This window comes from Hyla sarda, chromosome 1, assembly GCF_029499605.1.
Source record: "Hyla sarda isolate aHylSar1 chromosome 1, aHylSar1.hap1, whole genome shotgun sequence".
Classification (NCBI taxonomy): domain Eukaryota; kingdom Metazoa; phylum Chordata; class Amphibia; order Anura; family Hylidae; genus Hyla; species Hyla sarda.
The window spans coordinates 406,713,023-406,736,079 of record NC_079189.1 but is presented as its reverse complement, the minus strand read 5'-3'; the positions used below and the strand labels follow the sequence as shown (position 1 = coordinate 406,736,079).

Below are 23,057 nucleotides of genomic sequence, written 5' to 3'. Positions count from 1 at the left end.
AAGTTGTCAGCACGGTAGTACCCCTTTAAGAGTGCAATGCAATTTCTGAGAAAAACAAGCACTGAGCATGAACTCCAACATGTCTGATCCTTCTTGATAAGGCAGCCCCACTAACATCATCCTTTAGATAGGGGATAAGTTGTCAGCACGGTAGTACCCCTTTAAGATTAGGGAATCTGTGTGATGTCTTGTATAAGGTGGACTACTAGATATAATGCACCCAAAGGGCAATGTGCTTCTGTTATATTTGCCATTTAGCTAAAAGTTTTCATCTAATAATATTTCTTGCAATTCAGGTGGTGGTGTATACCGTCCCCCACTTGGGCCACTTTGTGGGTATAAATGCAATTATCATGGTACAGTTTTGAGCGTTGTATCAATGTGTACTCTTAATACCAGCTTTAGGACAGCAGTTAGTTTTTGTTTTGTTTTTTATTGCTGGTAGTATAATGATGTTGGATTACAAAAGTCAGATTTCCTGTGTTTCTTTTTTTAAGATGGCGCAGTGTCCGTGTATTTATTTCCTCCACATTTCGTGACATGCATGCAGAAAGAGACGTATTGATTGGACAGGTTATGCCACAACTACGCCAGCGTGCCTCTTGTCACTTCCTCTCACTAGAGGAAGTGGATCTGCGCTGGGGAATTACAGAAGAGGAAACCAAAAAAGACAGGTTAAAAAAAAAACATGCGTGATGAAAGTGCATAAAAAGATGAATGTGAAAACATTGAATTCATTCTTTGTTATAACCTCTTATCTGTAATTTTGTCATTAGGCAGTTGTCTCTATGTCTGTCTGAAGTTGTTCGGAGTCAGATCTTTATCGGTATACTGGGAGAAAGATACGGTCATGTCCCCAAAACATACTCCGTTCCACTCCTTCCTGAGTATCAGTGGGTAAGAGCATCTTCCTGGCATATGCAAGGATTTGACATTTTAAAATATCCAAAATATGTGTTAAATAAAAAGACATTTATTGAAAATGTTTTCCCCTCTATAAGGATCTTGATAAATTAGAGTGTAACATGATAGAGGACCAATGTTTCATTGTCTCACTCTTTCAATTTTTTCTAAGTATTTGTATTTTGCATCAGTGTTTTATTATTGTCCCACGTATTTGGCAGATTCAGTCTTATCCTGCGGGACGATCCATCACGGAGTTGGAGGCTATGCAGTTTTTGCAGAATTGTAAGACCAATAAATCAGGGCAACCAAAAGCTTTCTTCTACTTAAGGAATCCTGAAGCAATTAGGTAAAACATGTATGAATAAATATATAAGGTTATGAAGGTACTTCAGTTCATAGTTATTTTAAGTGCAGTCTCTCTCTCTCCTTTTTCTAGTTTCTGAACACTGTTATGGACCCCTCTATTTGACTTAGATCTCCTCCTTTACTGTGTTGATTCCCTTTATGTATTTAACAATTTTTATCATATCCCCTCTGTCTCCTCTTTCTTCCAAGCTCTACATTTTTAGGGCCTGTAACCTTTCCTGGTAAGATTTATCCTGCAATCCATATACTTGTAGCTCTTCCCTGAACTCTCTCCAATGTATCTATATCCTTCTGGACATACGGTCTCCAGTACTGCGCACAATACTCCAAGTGATGTCTTACCAGTGCTCTGTACAAAAGTGTTCTGCTCTGTAAATGTACAGCTTCCAGTACAACTTTCAGGAGAACAAGAGTGTTAAAAAATGTTCCAGTGAAATATTTTTTATTATCATGCTTTGATACCATTAAGGCTTTCACATTTTGGTTTTACACTACGGGTGCCAGATCCAGCTGGGAGAGGGGCCAACCGGGCTCTCCTGTACCCCAGCCGGACCAGCGCTGAACACCATTCACTTTAATGAACCGTAGTATACTGCGGTTTTAGGTCCGGTCACAAAACTGGATACGGGTCAAAAATGAGCCGACCGGAGTCACCGTTTGACCCCAGTCGGGTCATTAAAGTGAATGGAGTTCAGCGCTGGATTCGGCACCCGTAGTGTAAAACAGAGATGTAAATGCAGCTTAACTGAGATTTTTTTAGTTGTTGATACTGTGAAGAGTATAGACTTGTCTGCCTGCACCTACCTACTGTGTTGGGAAAAGTCCAATAACTTTGATATCAGAAATGGATTTAATATGTTGCTTGAAGTGTTAAATGTGTCTTAAATCTTACCACAATGTAGAAACCATTCATGGTATCACAATGTAGAGTGATTGATATATACATATACATTTGGGACCTAAGGGAGAGCAACAAAGGAGTGTGGAGTCTTTACATTCCATGCCTTGCACTGGGAAAAATAAATTAAACTTACAGGAGGTGTGTATTAGGAACACATGCCCCTCAATAATAAACATTGTATAATCCCTCCCATCTACTGATAGTCACTCCTTTTTTTTAAATTAAAGGGGTATTTCTGCCTTATACATCTTATCCCCTGTCCTTTGGTTAGGGGATAAGATGTCTGATGGCAGAGGTCCTGCCGCTGGGACTCCAGTGATCTCTGTGCAGCTCCCGGCATTCTGTGCCGGGCACTGCCACAGAGGCGTGATGTCACGGCCACACCCCCTCTATTCAGGTCACACTCTTCCCATAGACATGAATGGAGGGGACGTGGCGTGACGTCACGAGGGGGCGGCACCCCTGTGATCAGACATCTTATCCCCTATCCTTTAGAGGATAAGATGTAGAAGGCTGGAATACCCCTTTAAGATCACCTCCATCTGACAGATTCCCTGAATTGTCAGAAAAACTTTAAATCCTTATATCTCGAGAATGGGAGAATGTATCAAGGAACTGTAAAAAAAAGGTCTGTGATCAGGGCACCTAAGCCATTTAATGATAGTAAAATCAAATTTTTGGGGGTTGGCTACAGGTCCTTTTTTTTTAAATTCCACTCCTTTTTATTTTTATACCATTTATAAGCTATTCCAATATAGTCTAACCTGAGGCAAAACGTGTTAGCCTTCACCTCTGTAAATTCTAAAATGAGTGTCTTATTTTCTCAATCAATTGGTGCCATTCAGGTCTGTACCCTGCCATTGGCTTTCAGATTTTGCTTCTGAATCTCCAGAAGCTGAAAAACGTATGCTGGAACTCAAGCGTAGAGTAGCCAAACACCCTGCTGCTATGAATTATGTGTAAGTATTCATCTCATCTTTAGTACCTGAAGCTGTGCATTAGGTTGTTTCTGGCTTACTGGCTAGTTGTATATTCTTGTGTAGGTACTCTTGTCAGTGGGGTGGCGAAATTGATGGGAAACCACTCATGACATCACTAGAGGACTTTGGGGCTCGTATCTTAAATGATATTTGGCAAATGATTGAGAGAGATTATCTTAAGGTATTTATCAATCATATTTTCATCTTTTACATTTGTATGTGTCTTCTGCAACATTAATCAATCCATGCCCATTACTCCTAGGAAGGGTCAAATGTATCTGAAGGTGAAGATCAGTTAACACAGGATGGCTTTCAAGAATGGCATGAACGACAATCCTTTGCCAGAAACAAGCAAATTATGCAAGCATGTGCACAGATCCTTGAGAAGAGACGATCTCCAACAAATGGAAGATTGTTTCTGGTGGTTGGAGAGCCAAGCCAAGGCAAAACTGTCTTTATGGTAATTTCCTTTGTTACACAGTGTTGATTATGGAAAGGATTAGAGTGTGATCACAAGCAGAGGTTTTGCAATGTGAGGTTAGTAAGTATTTTTTGTTGAATCCATTGCAGGCAGACCTTGTGAAAGAACTGAGACTTGTACATTCAGCATCAGTCATCTATCATTTTACCGGAGCAACTCCTAGGTCAATAGATGTAGAGACCATGCTAAAAAGTTTTTGCAACCAACTGAATAGTCGCCTGCAAAGAAAAAGCATGATCCTCAACTCATATGGGTTTGTGTTTCCATATATTGACTGGACTTGCCAAAGCAAACTTTAAAGGAGCTTTATGGATATTTTACATTGATGACAACTACTCAATGAATATAGTTGTTTCTTTTTATGTCTTACTACAGGGATGCCTTAGCTGAGTTTCAGGCTCTGCTTCTATTAGTTTCTCGCTCTTTGAAACGGAATGACACTTTAACACTACTTATAGATGGAGCGGATGTCCTGCGTGGATGTGCCGGGGAACTCACTTCTGACTGGATCCCAGATCACCTCCCTCAGGTACTGAACTGTAGCTAGATTGAAAAAATAAGCTAAAACATCGATGTTATAAAACACAGTGAAATTATTGGTGAAAATATGGTCCTATATTTTTGTAGATTATAATCTAACATTATAGTTGCATCTTGTTTCTGCAGAGAGTTAATATGGTTCTGAGTGTAACCGAGGGATCCACTTTATGTGGCACCTTAAGCAAGCAAAAGGGCATCACTCTCATTTCCCTGGGGAGACTGGAACCAAGTGAGCGGGCAGAGCTGGTCAGAGGAAAGCTTGCGGTCTATGGAAAAAAGCTTGAAGAATCTGCCTTTAATAACCAGGTCAGATGTTAATGTCCACCAGATGCTGATGTAGTGTACTGAACAAGTCCTTTGAGATTCTTATGTTAGCATGTGGTTTATAAATAATTCTTTAAGGAAAGCTCGAGTTTCTATAGATAGAAATATTAACTATTTGAATAATACTTTCCTATGTAATCTAACTTGTATATGCTTTCTGTTACCTTTTCCACCTTTTGGGGATGAAGGGCGTACCTGTACTCCCTCATCCCGCTCCCCTTCTATGAAGCCGGGTCACGAGCTGACCCCTCGTCATAGAGGGTCGGTCCCGGCGGCTATCTTCCACTGGGACCCATGTCTAACCTATTAGATGCCGTGATCAAAGTTGATTGCGGCTTCTAAAATAAAGGAAATACAGTCCCGGCAGCTTCCGGTAAAACTGCGGTGTCCCGATCAGCTGAATGGACAGCGTGAGGGCCCTCACCTGCGCCTCCTTGCCGTCCAATCTGTGTCTCAATGCTCCAGGAAGCCTCAGCAGCCTGGAGCAATCGAGCACAGATTACACTGATCAATGCTATGCTATGGCAAAGACATATGTGGTATTGCCATATGCGTAAATGTCCGAACTATAAAAATGTCACGTTACTTTAACTGCATGGTCAATGGCGTATAGGTAAAAAAATTCCAAAGTGCAAAATTGCATTTTTATTGGTCACTTTGTATACCCTAAAATAATGTATAAAATGCGATCAAGAAATGTCCATAGAAAAAAAATGGTACTGATACAAACTTCAGATCATGCCTCAAAAAATTAGCCCTCATACCTCCCCGTATACGGAAAAATAAAGTTATAGGGGTCAGAAGAGGACAATTTTAAACATTACAAGTTTTGTACAAAAAGTTCAAATTTTTAAAACAAAATCAAACCTATATAAGTTGGATATCATTTTCATGGTATGGACCTGGTGATAGCTGATTGTTGAGGGATATGTGTTGCTCATGACAGAACAGCCCTGTAGCACTATTGAAGGGCTTTCTTGCATATTTATAATAGAATACTCATTATTTTATTTACATATTACTTTTGATCTTTCTCTCAATGTATTGTTGAATAGCTTGTGCTGGTAGTTTACTAAAATTCTTTGACAATATCATAAACCAGATTATTCTCTATGATGGCAAAAGAGCCTTCACTCACTAGTGACTGTTACTTCCCTGATCTCTTCCAGATGCGTCTCTTGATGATCAAGAAGGGGACACGTGACCCTCTGTATCTTACTCTTGCCTGTGAGGAACTGCGAGCTAATGCTGTCTTTGAGAAGGTCAGTTTGCACCGAATACTCATTCTCTCACATGCATGTATTCAGCCAGGTAATAACATATGCTGTCTGTTCCTGACCTTATAATTGTGTAGCTCTCTGAGGAAATACAGAAGTTGCCAGCTACACTTCCACAACTACTTCAGAAGAGACTAAGTAGCTTAGAAGAAGAACATGGAACAGACATTATCACTGTTGCATTGACTGCCATATGCATTTCACGGAAAGGTATGAACCCAGCCACCTAGGCAAGTGAGCCAGTGATTGATGCTATAAATAATCTCTATGCTCTTTTAGGTTTGTTGGAGAGAGACTTGCTCAGAATCCTGAGTTCACTGCAGCATGTTAGATCTCTATATACAGCTAACTGGACAGAAATCCTTGCAGCAACCTCCTATACACAAAATCTTCCCATGGCCACTTTTTCACTTCTACTTGGGGGATTGAGAAGGTGAGACCATTGAAACTTTATTTTGTACAAACACCTTCCTTGCTATATTAAAGGGAATAACAATAGGTGGTTTATTATAACCAGATATTTGGACAAAGTAGGCTTGTAATCATACACTAAACATTCTTTCATTTGCACTATAGTTGTTCTTTTACATTATTGGTTTCTTTGCTCATTTTACAGTGTTCTTGGTCTCTGGAGCCATAACTTGACTTTAGAGCCCCGGCTGAATCTTTCAAGTTGTCTTCTACGAGAAGCTGTGGAGAAACGTTATTTTGGAAAACCAGGAGTTGTGCATGCAGTGCATCTTCTTATGGCAGGTAAGAAACTTGTGCACATCTTTCTCATCACATTAATAAAATGAAAACCCATTCTCATTATTTTTTGCTTTCTTATAGCACACTTCTGGATAGTGTCCTCTCCTAGGGACCCAGACACTTCTCCTGTGCTCCATGCTGAATGTCTGAGTGAACTGTCCCATCATCTGGTATGTATGCTCTAAGAAAATATCTTTTGACAGTTACATTTCTATCCGTACGTACAAAATTAAATCTATAGGTACGAGAAAAGGTGTCAAGCACAATAATTCTTGCTATTTCTTGGTTTTTCAAAAATGCATAAAAATGGCATGAAATATGGAAACAGGAAAATAATATCATTAGGGGACACAGAAGACCGTTTGGTATATGCTGCTGCCACTATGAGGTGTCTCTTGTTCACTCCATTGGATTGATGAGAGTTGAGCAGATTAAAACAATACTACATGGCCTAATTTTTTTCTTCACTAAACTCCTGTAAAATACTGGACACCCAACGGACCCCGTTTAAGTCAAAGGGATCCTTCACTATCAGGGTCAAAATGACTAAAATTACTATAATGACTAATATTGGGGTTCTGGCAATCCAACTACGGAAGCCTCAAACATGGTATGGGTGAGCAGCAGTGGTAAGGAGGCAGAGCACTGTCTGGTCCTCGAGTGACCTAGCCAGTCTCCAGATCTCAACCCCATAGAAAACCTTTAGAGGGAGTTGAAAGTCTGTGTTGCCCAGCGACAGCCCCAAAACATCACTGCTCTAGAGGAGATCTGCTTTGAGGAATGGGACAAAATACCAGCAACATTGTGTGAAAACCTTGTGAAGACTTACAGAAAACGTTTGACCTCTGTCATTGCCAACAAAGGGTATATAACAAAGTATTGAGATGAACTTTTGTTATTGACAAAATACTTATTTTCCAACATAATTGCAAATAAATTCTTAAAAAATCAGACAATGTGATTTTATGGATTTTTTTTTCTCATTATGTCTTTCATAGTTGAGATATACCTATGATGAACATTACAGGCCACTCATCTTTTTAAGTGGGAGAACTTGCACAATTGGTGACTGACTAAATACTTTTTTCCCCCACTGTACATAAATGTATAGTGAGGCAAAAAAGTATTTAGTCAGCCACCAATTGTGCTCCAACTCAGATGAGAGAGGCCTGTAATTTTCATCATAGGTATACTTCAACTATGAGAGACATAATGAGAAAAGAAAATCCATGTAATCACATTGTCTAATTTTTTAAAGAATTTATTTGCAAATTATGTTAGAAAATTATTATTTGGTTAATAACAAAAGTTCATCTCAGTACTTTGTTGTATACCCTTTGTTGGCAATGACAGAGGTCATACATTTTCTGTAAGTCTTCACAAGGTTTTCACACACTGTTGCTGGTATTTTTGCCCATTCCTCCATGCAGATCTCCTCTGGAGCAGTGATGTATTGGGGCTGTCGCTGGGCAACATGGACTTTCAACTCCCTCCAAAGGTTTTCTATGGGTTTGAGATCTGGAGACTTGCTAGGTCACTCCAGGACCTTGAAATGCTTCTTACGAAGCCATTCCTTCGTTGCCAGGGGGTAGGTTTGGGATCATTGTCATGCTGAAAGACCCCGTCACGTTTCCTCTTCAATGCCCTTGCTGATGGAAGGAGGTTTTCACTCAAAATCTCACAATACATGGCCCCATTCATTCTTTCCTTTACACGGATCAGTCGTCCTGGTCCCTCAGCAGAAAAACAGCCCCAAAGCATGATGTTTCCACCCCCATGCTTCACATTAGGTATGGTGTTCTTTGGATGCTACTCAGCATTCTTTCTCCTCCAAACACGACGAGTTGAGTTTTTACCAAAAAGTTCTACTTTGGTTTCATCTAACCATATGACATTCTCCCAATGCTCTTCTGGATCATCCAAATGCTCTCTAGCAAACTTCAGACAGGCTTGGACATGTACTGGCTTAAGCAAGGGTACACGTCTGGCACTGCATGATTTGAGTCCCTGGCGGCGTAGTGTGTTACTGATGGTAGCCTTTGTTACTTTGGTCCCAGCTCTTCAGGTCATTCACTAGGTCCCCCCGTGTGATTCTGGGATTTTTTTCTCACCGTTCTTGTTATCATTTTGACACCACGGGGTGAGATCTTGCATGGAGCCCCAGATCGAGGGAGATTACCAGTGGTCTTGTATGTCTTCCATTTTCTAATAATTGCTCCCACAGTTGATTTCTTCACACCAAGCTGTTTGCCTATTGCAGATTCAGTCTTCCCAGCCTGGTGCAGGTCTACAATTTTGTTTCTGGTGTCCTTCGACTTCTCTTTGGTCTTGGCCATAGTGGAGTTTGGAGTGTGACTGTTTGAGGTTGTGGACAGGTGTCTTTTATACTGATAACAAGTTTAAACAGGTTCCATTAATACAGGTAACAAGTGGAGGACAGAGGAGATTATTAAAGAAGTTGTTACAGGTCTGTGAGAGCAAGAAATCTTGTTTGTTTGTAGGTGACCAAATACTTATTTTCCACCACAATTTTGCTAATAAATTCTTTAAAAATCAGACAGTGTGATTTTATGTTTTTTTTTCTCATTATGTCTCTCATAGTTGAGGTATACGTATGATAAAATTACAGGCCTCTCTTATCTTTTTAAGTGGGAGAACTTGCACAATTGGTTGTTGACTAAATACTTTTTTGCCCCACTGTATGTGGAACACAACAAAGTTTACCAATTGTGTTTCATGGGGCATCCTCTGAAAAGGAACAGCTGCAATGGCCATAGACCATGTGGTTGTAAAATGTGCTTTTAATCAGCGGATGGTGCCCAAATGCACTCTGATGTACAAAGAAGACCATGGAACTGTAATTCTTATTTCAAACGTTAGAGGGAGCTCAAATACATCTCCAATGCATATACGAGACCACGGAGCTGTAGTTCTCATTTCAAATACCAAATGTAGCTCCAATGGTTAGAAGAGACCTTGGAGCTGTAAATGCTTCTCCAGCCACTAGGGAAGCTCAGGGATGCTTGAACGGTCTCAGGAGACAGAGGGGCAATACTGTGTCAGACAGCAGAACATGTTCCGTGCTCAGGAGCAGAAAAAAGGCACGTTACAGGCCAAAACCATGCTCTTTAAGAGATGGGGCCTAGCATTGCCATGGAGCCAGGGGCTATATTTATGACAAGGTTCCCGGTTTGGAGGCCTGGGAGCAGCCTGCAGTGCAGCCAGTCATGGAGGCATTCACTATTTGCCTCCATGAGCTGAGTGAACCACATAGTAAAGAGGGATGCTAAAGGAGACTTGGAGAGAGCAGCTGCAATGAGTGAAGGCAAGGAAGGGGCAGAGACTGGACCAGACCCAGTAGGAGTCCACAGTACTGTGTGTTCCTGCTATCTCCTTCCCATGTATATTTAAACCCTATAGGGTTAATACCCCAGGGGGAATAAAAAGGAGGGAAAACCCTGAAAAGTTATGAGAAGGGGCTGGGGGGTTATATTAGGGTGGCCCCACATAGTTTACCTGATTTCTTATCCTTAGAACCTTCAAGGGGCAGCCCATGCTGTATATATATTTTAGATGAAACAACACAAATTTGTACCAACTTATTTAGATTGGGGGGACCGGATATATTCGTATCCAACTCCCCCCTCCCGGTACACTTGTATTAAACCACTCATCCAACTTCCATAAATATTGTTAAGAATAATCCATAGCTCCTTTATCTTCCAAGGTTTTATTGTAGTGACGTGTTTCCGAGGTTATAAAATACCTCCTTCATCAGGCAGCTTGTGTTGTAGGGGAGTTTCTACTCTCTTTGCATGATACCTCACATGCTGCTCCAGCAGCCTCATTTCCTTTCCTAGGCGTGGGACTTCTTTCGGCAAAGGCTCCTACCTCTGCTATATGTAGTTCCTGACAGCTCTGTGAGCAACCACAATAATCCGTCTCATGGGAATTGTTGTGTTATATGGTGGGTCTCTCTTCTGGTGCGGTGCTCCTGACATAGCTTCTCTAGCTCACATTACATGCTCCATGGGTGGAGTAGTTACATCATTCAGAGCACATCATCTGCTTCTCATGTCTTTCCTCTGTCTACTTTAATTGTATTTTTCCCCTTCCTGGCGGGATACATGGACTTTACTGTTACCTGCCCTTTCTGACCGGTTATATTGGACTTGCCGTTGGTCCAACCTGAATACCATCTCCTGGCTGGGTACTTGTGACTTGTGTGCAATTTCCTTTTTTTCTCTCTGCAGACATTCAGCCCTTATGGCTCGCAGGCAGCAGGTGTCTCATTTGTGCTGGATGGATCACACTTTATGCTGGTCTGTTTAACACACTTGCTGTTTAGTCAGCCCCATTATTCTTTTCCTAGGTAGGTAATTGTTTTATTAGTCTGTGCAGCCTTTCTGGCTACAAACACTGTATGATCATGCCCTATCGGGGTATGAGCCTTGCTGTGTGCTGACTGCCCTTTTACACATGGTCTTATTGTGCATCGCTCTCTTAATAGGCATGGATGCCTCTCCTTGGGGCAGCTTCAGCATCCTTCCAAGCCATCTTTAAGCTTCATCTTCGAGCCCATTGTCATGTTGCACTGTTGGCTTTCTCCTCCTGGAGATGTACTCGTCTCAATACAAGAAATGTGCCTTCCTCCTGATTTAGCAGAAAACTTTGGTCTTGCTGTGCAGTCTAATCCTCTATGCTGCTTCTCTCTGGCTATGGCATCCAATCTTGTGGTTGCTGCCTCTTTGCATTCTCCTATGGGCCATTGTTTCATCTTGGACAATGTATTGGAGAGGATGCATTCCTATTTTTCTGTTCAGGGCTGTTTTTGCCAGCCAGGCTCTCCTGCCTACCCCCCCCTGGTGGGGTTCTTATTTTCTCTGTTTTCCCAAAGTTGTCTATATAGAAAGTTGTCCATGTAGCTCCATATCTCTAGCCAATTTCCTTGGTGATCTGGGCCTAGAGAAGGATTTCCAGTTTCCCGGTTCCCTACAGGTGAGTAACACAAAAATCCCATTATTTGTAGTAGTAATAATAATAAATAATAATATTTTGATTTTTTCATGTGTGATTTGGATGTCATTTTTCTGTATTTCTGAAGAGTTTTCGTGCTGGAGTCCTTTTCTCTTACCTATGAGCAACAGCTGATACTCCACAGCAATCGATGCACTCGAGTCTTGCAGAAAGGAGGTGATTTGCTACTATAATAAAATCGATGGGGCAGATTTCCTTTAGTCTGGCATTTTTCATTCCGGAATTTAGCTGAAGCCTGTTGGCATACATTGCTGCAAACTTATGAAGCCTGTTAATAAATGTGTCACATCTTTAGTGGTCTGTGGGCCATGGATTGAAATTTACAGCAGCTATGAACTGGTGTAATTTTCAGCTTCTGGCATAAATTGTTAGCGATGTGCTGAGCTGTCTGATCCATGCACTGTATAACATTTCCAGAATGTTGCACATTTTTGTGCAAATGAATGTTGAGCAAAAATTTGCAACTTCTGCATTTTTTTTTTTTTTTTAGCTTTGTGGCATGCAGTTAAGCATTCTTGGTCAACTTCTGGTACACCTTCCTTTCTTGTGGGCACATGCCAGCTTGGGTCTTTTGCCACACCTATGCCAGGTCTTCAGCAGTTATGGTGAGTCTCTGTAGTCATTTTTCAGACATTTTTTGGCTAGTATCTCCAGTTTATGCTAGGTAATGAGTTTTTGGATTTATAAGTGTTAACCCATTTTTTATTTTTACCAAGGAATTGCCCTTTCAAAATGTCCTACATCTTGGGAACAAATGGAGAGTCATCCGTCAGCACCTGAACCTCCTGTGAGGGTATTCAGGGAATTTATCGAGCGATCCTTACACATTCTGTTCCAGAATCCTTCCCTGTTTTATCAGTTGGCTCTGAATGAGCCCAGCTGTTCCCCAGTGTGCATTCAGGCTCAAGAGATTCTGGCAGACTGGAAGACTTCAGAAGATCAGTTCATTACAGCATGGGACAATAAGCCGACTGCTCTAAATGTCTGCAGCAGGTAAGGAATTGTCAAATGCAGCTGACTTTGATTCTGGAGTCATTATTATTTTGTAACAGCAACTAAAATGTCTTTCTCTACCACAGCAAAGCAGTGGATGTGCCTTCTACTCCGGGTTGTGTTGCACTGAGTTGCAAAGGAGACTTGGCAGTTGTGGGTACTAGTGATGGCTCATTGCATATTCTAAATACAGACAGTGGAGAGGTAACTACTTTCATTTATGCATTAGTCATGTTAAAAAGGGTAAATCCACCAAATACGCAGCTTAGGTTATGCGGATAAAATGTAAAGGCTTGCAATTAACCAATTCAGGCCTACACTAGATTTGGGGCCAGTTTTAAATATTTTTTTTCCTTGTGTCTCTTTCAAAGGGTAGAGCTTTTTGTGATTTATTTTATTGCTATAAATTGTCCATATTTGATATTAGTTACTAGAACTTAAATGAGCTCACCAGACCTTTACCTAGAGTAAACAAACATATTTTAATTTGGGCTTGATGCTGGTTGTAACACTTGTATCTGTGTTATGTTTGATATACTTTTGTGTATTTTGCAGGAAATCCGATCCTTGTATAGTGGCTGTGATGGAGTCTCTAGCTGTGCATTTATTTCTGACACACTACTGTGTGTTGGTTCTTATGATGGAACATTGGAGATATGGAACATAACAGATGGGTGCCGGTAAGATGCCTATACACCTGCTGACTCTCTCTTTCTCTCTCTACAAATTATTTATAGGATAAGCATTCAGTGAAAGACATGGGACAAGGCTACATAGAATGTGGCAACAGTTCTCTCCCAGATGAGGACAACTATAATCTACCCATAGAGGCATCTCTAGACTTTGTCAAAACTCGATTATGAGATGATAGTATTAGCAGCAGCAGTCCCCTTTAGGTAGTAGTAGTAGTAGTAGTAGTAGTAGTAGTAGCAGCCCTCTTTAGGTGATGGTAGTAGTAGTAGCAGCCCCCTTTAGGCAATAGAAGCAGCAACAGCCCCCTTTAGGCAGTAGAAACACCAGCAGCCCTCTTTAGGTAGTTGCAGCAGCAGCCACTTTTAGGTAGAAGTAGCAGGAGTCCCCTTTTAAGCAGTAATAGTAGTAGTAGTATTAGCAGCAGCCCTTTTTAAGTAGTAATAGCAGTCCCCTTTAGGTAATAGTAGTAGCCGCCCCCTAAAGGTAATTGTAGTAGTAGCCGCCACCTTTGGGTAGTAAGAGCAGCAGCTCCCCAGTAGCATTAGCAGAATCCCTTTTTAAGTAGTAGTAGCAGTCCCCTTTAAGTAGTAGTAGTAGTAATAGCAGCCTCTTTAACATAGTAATAACAGACCCTTTATGTAATAGTAGTAGCAGCCGCCTTAAAGGGGTTATCCTGCATAAGGTGATTTTTCGTACATACCTGGCAGACAGTAATGGACATGCTTAGGAAGGATCTGCACTTGTCTTGGGTCTAAATGGCTATGTTGTGAGATTACCATAACACTGTGGCTAGCTTTCTGTGAACTTGTATTTCCTGTTTTCAGTTTTCTTGTTTGCCTACAAATCCCTCCTTCCCACACATCCATTGAAACATAAATGAGCTGCAGACCTGTGGTTTTCAATCAGGATGCCTACAGCTGTTGCATTAGTTGCAGATTGATCCCTCCACCCATTGAAGCAGACAGTCTCCCTGTCATCAGCTGACTAGTGAGTCAGGTCTCGACCGCATTGCAAGCTGGGAAAAATCCGAGACAGTAGTCATTTTGTATGCTGGTAAAAATAAATAGTGGGGTGAAAATCACATAAGAATTGTGAGAAAACCGTCACACACAGGTAAAGACACTATATTATGAACTACACTAACTTTACAGCCCCTGTAGCATAGTCAAATATGCTACAGGAATACCCCTTTAAGGTAATTGCAGTAGTAAAAGCCACATTTGGGTAGTAAGAGCAGCAGCCCTCTTTAGGTGGTAGTAATAGTAGCCCTATTTAGGCTGTGGTAGTAGTGGCCAAGTAAAAGAGTGAAAAAAAAAAAATCAAACAAACAAACAAAGATGCTCTTTTGACTCCCGTAGTCTGCACTGTGGCCTCTTCTCCTCTGGTCTGTGCTCTGGCGTATGATGATGAGGTTAATTATGCGCCGGAGCGCAGAGGAAGGACACTCGGGCCTCTTTTAGATGCCTGCATATTGCGGACAGCCACAAGAATGATTAACAGAGTGAGAAACAAATGGCTCTTTTCTCTGTCAAACAGCCAAGCCCGAGCTCCACATTTAACTATAGGCGCGTCATTAAGATGCACTTATAGTTAAATTTGTTCCGGACCTGCCACTTACTTTGGTGGGGTTAGTTAGGCGGCTCCGATGCCTCCTCGAGTGCAAGGCCTGGAAGAAAGTTGTACGAATTCCTGCAATTAAAGGGGTATTCCAGGCAAAACCTTTTTTTATATATATCAACTGGCTCCAGAAAGTTAAACAGATTTGTAAATTACTTCTATTAACAAATCTTAATCCTTCCAATAGTTATTAGCTTCTGAAGTTTTCTGTCTAACTGCTCAATGATGATGTCACGTCCCGGGAGCTGTGCATGATGGGAGAATATCCCCATAGGAACTGCACAGCTCCCGGGACGTGAGTCATCAGAGAGCAATTAGACAGAAAACAACAACTCAACTTCAGAAGCTGATAACTATTGGAAGGATTAAGAATTTTTTAATAGAAGTAATTTACAAATCTGTTTAACTTTCCTGAGCCAGTTGATATATATAAAAAAGTATTGGCCTGGAATACCCCTTTAATGTAGTTTATGTTCGCAGTTGAGAAACCCCCTATAACAAACCATACTAAACTATCTACAGATAATCAAAACATACAGCTTTGAAACTTAGAGTAAAAAGTCTTACATAATGCAAGATAAATTAGGTCTGCAAACCTCTCAACCCCTTGAGGAAGCAGGGCGTACATGTATGCCCTCAGCGCCAGCCCCCCTTCTGTGACATGCGCTCAGGAGCGGTGATGCCCAGCATTAACCTCTTAGACACCGCAATCAAAGTTGATTGCAGCATCTGAAATGTAAAAAAAAACTGCCTGCTGAGCGGAGCTTATCGGGACCACCAGAGGATGGCGAGAGGGCCTTACCTGCCTACACACAGTCTGATTGGTGCTCCTATGCTTCAGTCAGCCAGGGCAGGCTGGAGCAATGGAGTGGCGATAACACTAATCAATGCTATGGCATAGCATTGTTCAGTGTATGGAATATAATGATTGCATGTAATAGTGCAAAAAATGTAAAATAAAAAGTTAATAAATGTGATTTAACCCCTTCTCTAATAAAATTTTTACTAAGCCCGCCTTTTTCCATAAAAATAATAATAAAAAAAATGTAAACAAAAATATACATATGTGGTATTGCTACGTGCGTAAATGTCTGAACTATAAATTTATAACTTTAATAAAACTGCACAGTCAGTGGCGTATACATCAAAAAAATTGTGTATTTTTGGTCCCATTGTATACTCTAAAAAAATTTATAAAAAGCATCAAAAAGTCCTATCAAAACAATGGTACCAATAAAAACTTCAGATCATGCAAAAAAATTAGCCCTCATACATCTTCGTATACGGAAAAAAAAAGTTTTAGGAGTCAAAAAAGGACAATTTAATCGTGCAAATTTCGTACAAAAAGTTAGAATTTTTTAACAGTAGTAAAACAAAATAAAACATCTAATTTGGGTATTGCTGTAACTATATGGACCTCCAGAATAAAGATAATGGCCCTCATTTACTAAAGTCCAACCGATTCTTTTTCTCAGTTATTGCGCCTAAATTTTAGTCACAACGTCTGTGACAAATAGGCGCCAATACAAGAGTACAGTATAGACAGAAAGTATCAAAAGAAAAATCAAACAAACCAAACACGATCAACATAAATGCTGCAATAATACCTAGAACCAGGCAATAGAGTAGTAATGAAAATGTAAATGGAAGGTTTGAGAAATAGACTATGTAACCCCAGAATCCAGGGTAGTGATATAGACACATTAAAGAACCACAAAGCTGGATGCCTGAGAGTAAGACCTACCCCTCTGATTAGAACAGAAGGGGCGTTTCTTCCCATTGGTTTAAACTAGCAATATGTAGAAACATATGAGACAATGACCAGAACTTCAGTTTTTATCATCAGAGGTAAGAATTCCTCAGAAATGCCAAAAATGTAAAGTTAATAAAGTTATTACTGAAACAAGGATTTTTCTAATATGTGGGTCATTTTTGGCAAAACAAAAAGCAACATGACCAAAGAGTGTGAGTAAACCTTTAGGTAAACTCTACAGAAGCCCATGTGTGTATGTTGGATTCACACAAAGACTACATACTCCCTATAGCACATGTAGACAGACCTAAAGTGCCAGGGTGGCTACTCCTGAAGTTAGTTTGAATAGTAAGGTAATGAGAACTACATACATCAATGGAGAAAAAAAATAGGTGCTAGAGGGGCTCACACTAACCTATCCCTACTTTCAACTTTTAACCTATCCCTATGTTACAATATTTCATTCAATATATATATATATATATATATATATATATATATATATATATACAAACAAGAAAGTTGCAACAGCACTCTAGGTCAAAAAATGGAGGCTCTCAGCGCACTTTTTGATCAAAAATCAATATAATATATATATATTATTTATATTATTTTTGTTTTATTCAACTTTTAACCTATCCCTATTTTGCTATTTACCGTATATACTCGAGTATAAGCCGACCCGAGTATAAGCCGAGACCCCTAATTTCAACCCAAAATCCCAGGAAAAGTTATTGACTCGAGTATAAGCCTAGGGTGGGAAATACCTCATCCCCCCCTGTCATCATCCAGACCCGTCATTAACATCCTCATCATCCCCTTGTCATCATCCCACACATCCCCCCTTCATCATCCCCTTGTCATCATCCCACACATCCCCTTATCATCCCACACATCCCCCCTTCATCATCCCCTTGTCATCATCCCACACATCCCCTTATCATCCCACACATCCCCCCTTCATCATCCCCTTGTCATCATCCCACACATCCCCCCTTCATCATCCCCTTGTCATCATCCCACACATCCCCTTATCCCACACATCCCCCCTTCATCATCCCCTTGTCATCATCCCACACATCCCCCCTTCATCATCCCCTTGTCATCATCCCACACATCCCCTTATCATCCCACACATCCCCCCTTCATCATCCCCTTGTCATCATCCCACACATCCCCTTATCATCCCACACATCCCCCCTTCATCATCCCCTTGTAATCATCCCACACCCCCCCCCTTCATCATCCCCACCCCCCTTCATCATCCCCACACCCCCCCCCTTCATCATCCTCTTCTCATCATTCGCCCTCAGTGGTCTTCAACCTGCGGACCTCCAGAGGTTTCAAAACTACAACTCCCAGCAAGCCCGGGCAGCCATCGGCTGTCCGGGCTTGCTGGGAGTTGTAGTTTTGAAACCTCCGGAGGTCCGCAGGTTGAAGACCACTGCGGCCTTCAACATGCGGACCTCCAGAGGTTTCAAAACTACAACTCCCAGCAAGCCCGGGCAGCCATCGGCTGTCCGGGCTTGCTGGGAGTTGTAGTTTTGAAACCTCCGGAGGTCCGCAGGTTGAAGACCACTGCGGCCTTCAACATCATCCAGCCCCCTCTCACCCCCTTTAGTTCTGAGTACTCACCTCCGCTCGGCGCTGGTCCGGTCCTGCAGGGCTGTCCGGTAAGGAGGTGGTCCGGTGAGGAGGTGGTCCGGGCTGCTATCTTCACCGGGGGCGCCTCTTCTCCGCGCTTCCGGCCCGGAATAGAGCCGTTGCCTTGACAACGACGCATCTGCGTCGTTGTCAAGGCAACGTGACTATTCTGAGGCCGGGCCCGAAGCGCTTAGAAGAGGCCTCCCCGGTGAAGATAGCAGCCCGGACCACCTCCTCACCGGACCACCTCCTTACCGGACAGCCCTGCAGGACCGGACCAGCGCCGAGCGGAGGTGAGTACTCAGAACTAAAGGGGGTGAGAGGGGGCTGGATGATGTTGAAGGCCGCAGTGGTCTTCAACCTGCGGACCTCCGGAGGTTTCAAAACTACAACTCCCAGCAAGCCCGGACAGCCGATGGCTGCCCTGGCTTGCTGGGAGTTGTAGTTTTGAAACCTCTGGAAGTCCGCAGGTTGAAGACCGCTGCGGGTGGGGGAGTTCACTTGAGTATAAGCCGAGGGGGGTGTTTTCAGCACGAAAAATCGTGCTGAAAAACTCGGCTTATACTCGAGTATATACGGTAATTTAGTTGTACATATCCTCTCTATACACAGTTAGTATACTGCACCTACAGGACCTGTTATGATTAATCGAGGTTAATTAATTATCCATTGTAAAGACATCAATGGACTGGAATGTGTACACATACTGTAAATGCTACTTGAGTATTTTGTTCCTTGTATTTATTTTTCCCCCCAGCATATACAGAATTGGAGCGCACAGACTGCAGGTCACAGGATGTTGTGTTAGTCCAGATCGCAGGCAGTTACTCACTTGTTCTCTGGACTTTGATATCAAGGTGACACCTCCGTTTTCAGTATATTTTATCTCATTTTCTTATGTCTACATCTGTATTTTAAATGTATTCTAAACATTCCTTTTTTTAAGGTTTGGGATGCCAGCCGTTGCACCCTCATCAGCTCTAGCTCCTTCTCCAGTCCTCTGAACTGTGCAGCATTTCATCCTAGTCGTCATGTAGTTTCTGTTGGATCTTGGGATGGAAAAGTATCTGTTGTTCGGCTAGACAACTTGAAAAGAAGTGCTGTAAGTGACATTTTCCCCTTACAGTTTAATATCCACCAATTTTGATGAAGAGTTTAACAATAATAAATAATTTCTTGTAGATTCTCTGTGGTTCTTCGTCAGTGAGAACAGTGTCCTTCTCCGTAGATGGCAATGTAGTGGTCTCAGGAAGTCTTGATGGCTGGGTGTCCCTGTGGTCCTGGGAAGCTCAAGTTCTCCTGTCCCGTTTCAGAGCTCATGGCGGCTATACACTGACTTCTAACTTTCTGCAGCATGGGGAATATCTCCTGACTGGGGGAGAAGATGGAAAGGTAATAACAATACCAGGTTTATTTCTGTTATAGTGCCTTTAAAGGGGCTCTCTTAGGTTGGGTTCACACTATGATTTTCAAATACGGTAACGTATACGGTTTTCCGCAAAAAAACGTATATGACCGAAAACGTATGCATAGAGAATGCATTGTAAACCGTATTCCAAATGTTGTGTACGGTTGCATCCATTTTGCCTCGGATACGGTTTTGCTGATTTTTCAACCGTAGGTAAAAACGCTGTCGACCACGTTTTTGCCTCTGGTTGGAAAACCGTATGCGAAACGTATGCGGTTCTTTTAACATTGTTGTCTATGAGAACCGTACACAGAATTTCAGAATACGGTTCCACACGGTTTTTCTAATCCGTTTTTGGAGTTAACACATGTGCAGAAGGAATTTCTATAGAACAATAGTAACTTTATTAAATTGTTTGAAAACTAATTCCAGCAAAATAGCAAAACCGTTGGCAAAAACGGATGCAAACGGATAGAACTGTACAAACGTTTTGGAACCGTATATGGGGAAAAACCGTATTTGGAGTCATATGGTTGTATACGTTTTTTAGCGGAAAACCGTATACGGTAACCGTATTTGAAAAGTGTGAACCCAGCCTTAGAGAAACTTTTTCATATAGGAGCTGCCTAAATCACCAAAAGATGGATGATTATTGGGGAAAATATCAAGCAGCCAGACATTTTTCCTGTAAGGAAATGTAGTGAAATGGCCATGTATGTAATACATATGTCTTGAGCCAGTGTTCTGCCTTACAGAGAGGGAGCCCAAGCAGGGAAAACCTTCTCTGCAGTGTCATGTAGATAATCTCTTTAAAATATGTAGAATATGTAGGCTGTATTTTCTGGTAAGAGCTGCAGACACTGCTGAATAGCTGTTAGGCTATGTTCACACCATGGTATTTCTGAGCGGAAGTCCGCATTGAAATTATATACAGAAATGCTGCTGCAGCAGAGTCCTGTTGAATTCAGCAGGATTCTGCTGGGCTGTGCACATGGAGGAATTTCTGTGACAGATGTTTCCGGCACGGAAATGCCGAATTCTGTGTCCTCTGAAAGAATGAACCTGGAGATTTTTGGTGCGGACATTCTGGATGTGTGAACATGGCCTTAGGCTACAAAAGTAAACTTTTCTAGAGCTGATGGTGGTTGCCAAACTCATAAAATTGCCTTTTTATTTCTTAGTCAGGGTCAAGGAGGCAGGCCAATCACAGCCTGGCACGTCTCCTTGCTCAGTCTCTCCTCCTAGACCCTCCTTGAGCCCTGTACATACATCATGGTGATGGTGAGTCAGGAGGTGCACCAGGCTGTGACACTTGAGCAGCTCGGCTCTGCCTCCTTGACACTTGGCTGAGAAAAGAAAGGAGATTTTATTGGTTTGGTAACAGCCATCAGCTCCAGGAAAGGTACAATTTGCTTTTATACTGTAACAGCTATCCGACGGTGTCCCCAGCTAATACAGCTGACATATTCCCTTTAAGTGTCTGTGCCAAAATTAAATCTCAGTGTCTTTACAGGTGCAGGTGTCTTCTGGAGGACTGGGGAGGTTACATGCACATGGTTGTGTGAAAATGGTTTTGTCTCCTGCACTTTCTGTAGCTATTTCTCCAGACAGGAAACAGTTTGCTGTTGGCTATCATTCAGATTCTGTATCCATCTACAGAGTTGATAATGGTAAGAGTCTGGGAAGGTTTCTATGGCTTGTAGAAAAAGACTGAGTAAAATGATGCATTTTCAGGTATTTTGTTTCTTTCCAGGGGAGCTTGTGTCACAGTGTCTATTTGAGAATGTGGCAGTGGGCAGTCTTGTGTGGCTTTCCAATGACACACTGGTCACGGGAAGCTCTGACAGTTTAATTCGTGTCTGGAATGTGTTACCAGGACAGGCTTCTTGTCAGCTCACTCTGTGTGGACATCAGCGAACTGTTCAGGCCTTGGCATTGTCCTCCCAGTTTCTGGCATCTGCTTCTGGTGAGAATCTCCACAACCTGTTATGACAAGTTGCTGTAATATATAATGTTTGAATTTTTTTTTGACCTCCCTGTGAATAATATGTATTTATCATGACTCTGAAAAACAAAATGTGAATGATCATACTGTAGTATGGGGGTTCTTAACATTGTGTTCAGTTAGGAGATAATGGATTTGTTATCACAGATGTGAATCATAAAGTTTGTTCGTAATACTAAAACAAAATGTCAATTTGTACCCACTTACATATTACTTATTTAAATATACACAAATACTAAACAATGTGCTAATGACAAATAGCACAAGTACTACACGTAAACTCAGTGGGGAGATTATTGATTGCATTTCTTCTTATTATTTTTTTGCTTACTCTGGGCATACAAAATGTCGCACATGCGCCTAATCACTTTTTTTTGCGATTTTTGTGGGCATTTATCAAGTAGCAAACAGCCTTACCTAAGCAACTTTCAGTTTTCACTTTGTAGTGGTTGCAAATTTTTGAAGTGTAAATGTCGCACATAAGCATAAAAAAAGTCGTAAACCCCTCCAAAATGTCACAAGTCAAAGCCAGGTCAGATCTGGTTTACAAAAATGCCTTTAGAGAGCACTTACAAAGTCTCACAAAAAGTAGCAACTGCGACTTTTTGTGCAGAAAAGTCGCAGAGGAGAGGAAACACAAAATAATGTGTTGTGAAGTGATATTATTGTTTTTTACTTAAAGGGGTATTCCGGGTTTATAAATCTTATCCCCTATCCAAAGGAACCCCTGGGGACCCCCGCGATCTCTGTGCAGCCCCCTGGCATTCTGTGCCGGGCGCTGCTTCTGAGACGGGGACGTGACGTCACGGTCATGCCCCCTCATGACGTCACTTCATGCCCCCTCCATTCACGTCCCCGTCTAGGAAGCAGCGCCCGGCACAGAATGCCAGGGCGCTGCACAGAGATCACGGGGGTCCACAGCGGCGAGACCCCTGTGATCATACATCTTACCCCCTATCCTGTGGATAGGGGATAGAGGATAAGATGTATAAACCTGGAAAACCCCTTTAAGTATGCCAAATTTATCAACTCCCTTGATAATATAATAAATATGTTGCACATAAGCAAAACAAAAGTAAAATACATTATTTTAAAACTCCCTTTCCAAAGACAGCAATGATAAATGTTCCCCAATGTAGGTATAGTAAGGTGCAAATTCATACAGGCAATGAGCATCCAGGAGTATCCATGACAGCAGCAATGGCTGATGGACTACTATTCAGAAGATATATACTGAGGCATAAGAATATTAGAGACCAAAATGCAATTGTAAGATATCTCCACAAGATGTAACAGAATTGGTCACCCGATAAGCAATGACACTTACAAGCGAAATATATGACCCATCATAGGCCAAAATAATTCACCAGTGGGTCACAAAT

General features: G+C 41.7%; 1 protein-coding gene across 4 annotated transcripts in view; it reads left to right on the top strand.

Moving 5' to 3' along the window:
- TEP1 (telomerase associated protein 1) overlaps positions 1-23,057 on the top strand; it is a 148,718-nt gene that overhangs the window by 96,524 nt on the left and 29,137 nt on the right. For all 4 annotated transcript variants that reach the window (XM_056528586.1, XM_056528585.1, XM_056528584.1 and 1 more), the window contains exons 20-42: positions 498-674; positions 777-897; positions 1,125-1,252; positions 3,019-3,132; positions 3,217-3,334; positions 3,416-3,613; positions 3,724-3,887; positions 4,010-4,163; positions 4,301-4,480; positions 5,668-5,760; positions 5,853-5,985; positions 6,055-6,208; positions 6,392-6,528; positions 6,607-6,695; positions 12,053-12,167; positions 12,279-12,555; positions 12,642-12,759; positions 13,111-13,235; positions 19,020-19,119; positions 19,209-19,364; positions 19,445-19,654; positions 21,184-21,340; positions 21,424-21,636. In XM_056528586.1, coding sequence (XP_056384561.1) covers positions 498-674; positions 777-897; positions 1,125-1,252; positions 3,019-3,132; positions 3,217-3,334; positions 3,416-3,613; positions 3,724-3,887; positions 4,010-4,163; positions 4,301-4,480; positions 5,668-5,760; positions 5,853-5,985; positions 6,055-6,208; positions 6,392-6,528; positions 6,607-6,695; positions 12,053-12,167; positions 12,279-12,555; positions 12,642-12,759; positions 13,111-13,235; positions 19,020-19,119; positions 19,209-19,364; positions 19,445-19,654; positions 21,184-21,340; positions 21,424-21,636 — 3,431 coding nt within the window. The remainder of the gene's footprint in view (positions 1-497; positions 675-776; positions 898-1,124; positions 1,253-3,018; positions 3,133-3,216; positions 3,335-3,415; positions 3,614-3,723; positions 3,888-4,009; positions 4,164-4,300; positions 4,481-5,667; positions 5,761-5,852; positions 5,986-6,054; positions 6,209-6,391; positions 6,529-6,606; positions 6,696-12,052; positions 12,168-12,278; positions 12,556-12,641; positions 12,760-13,110; positions 13,236-19,019; positions 19,120-19,208; positions 19,365-19,444; positions 19,655-21,183; positions 21,341-21,423; positions 21,637-23,057) is intronic.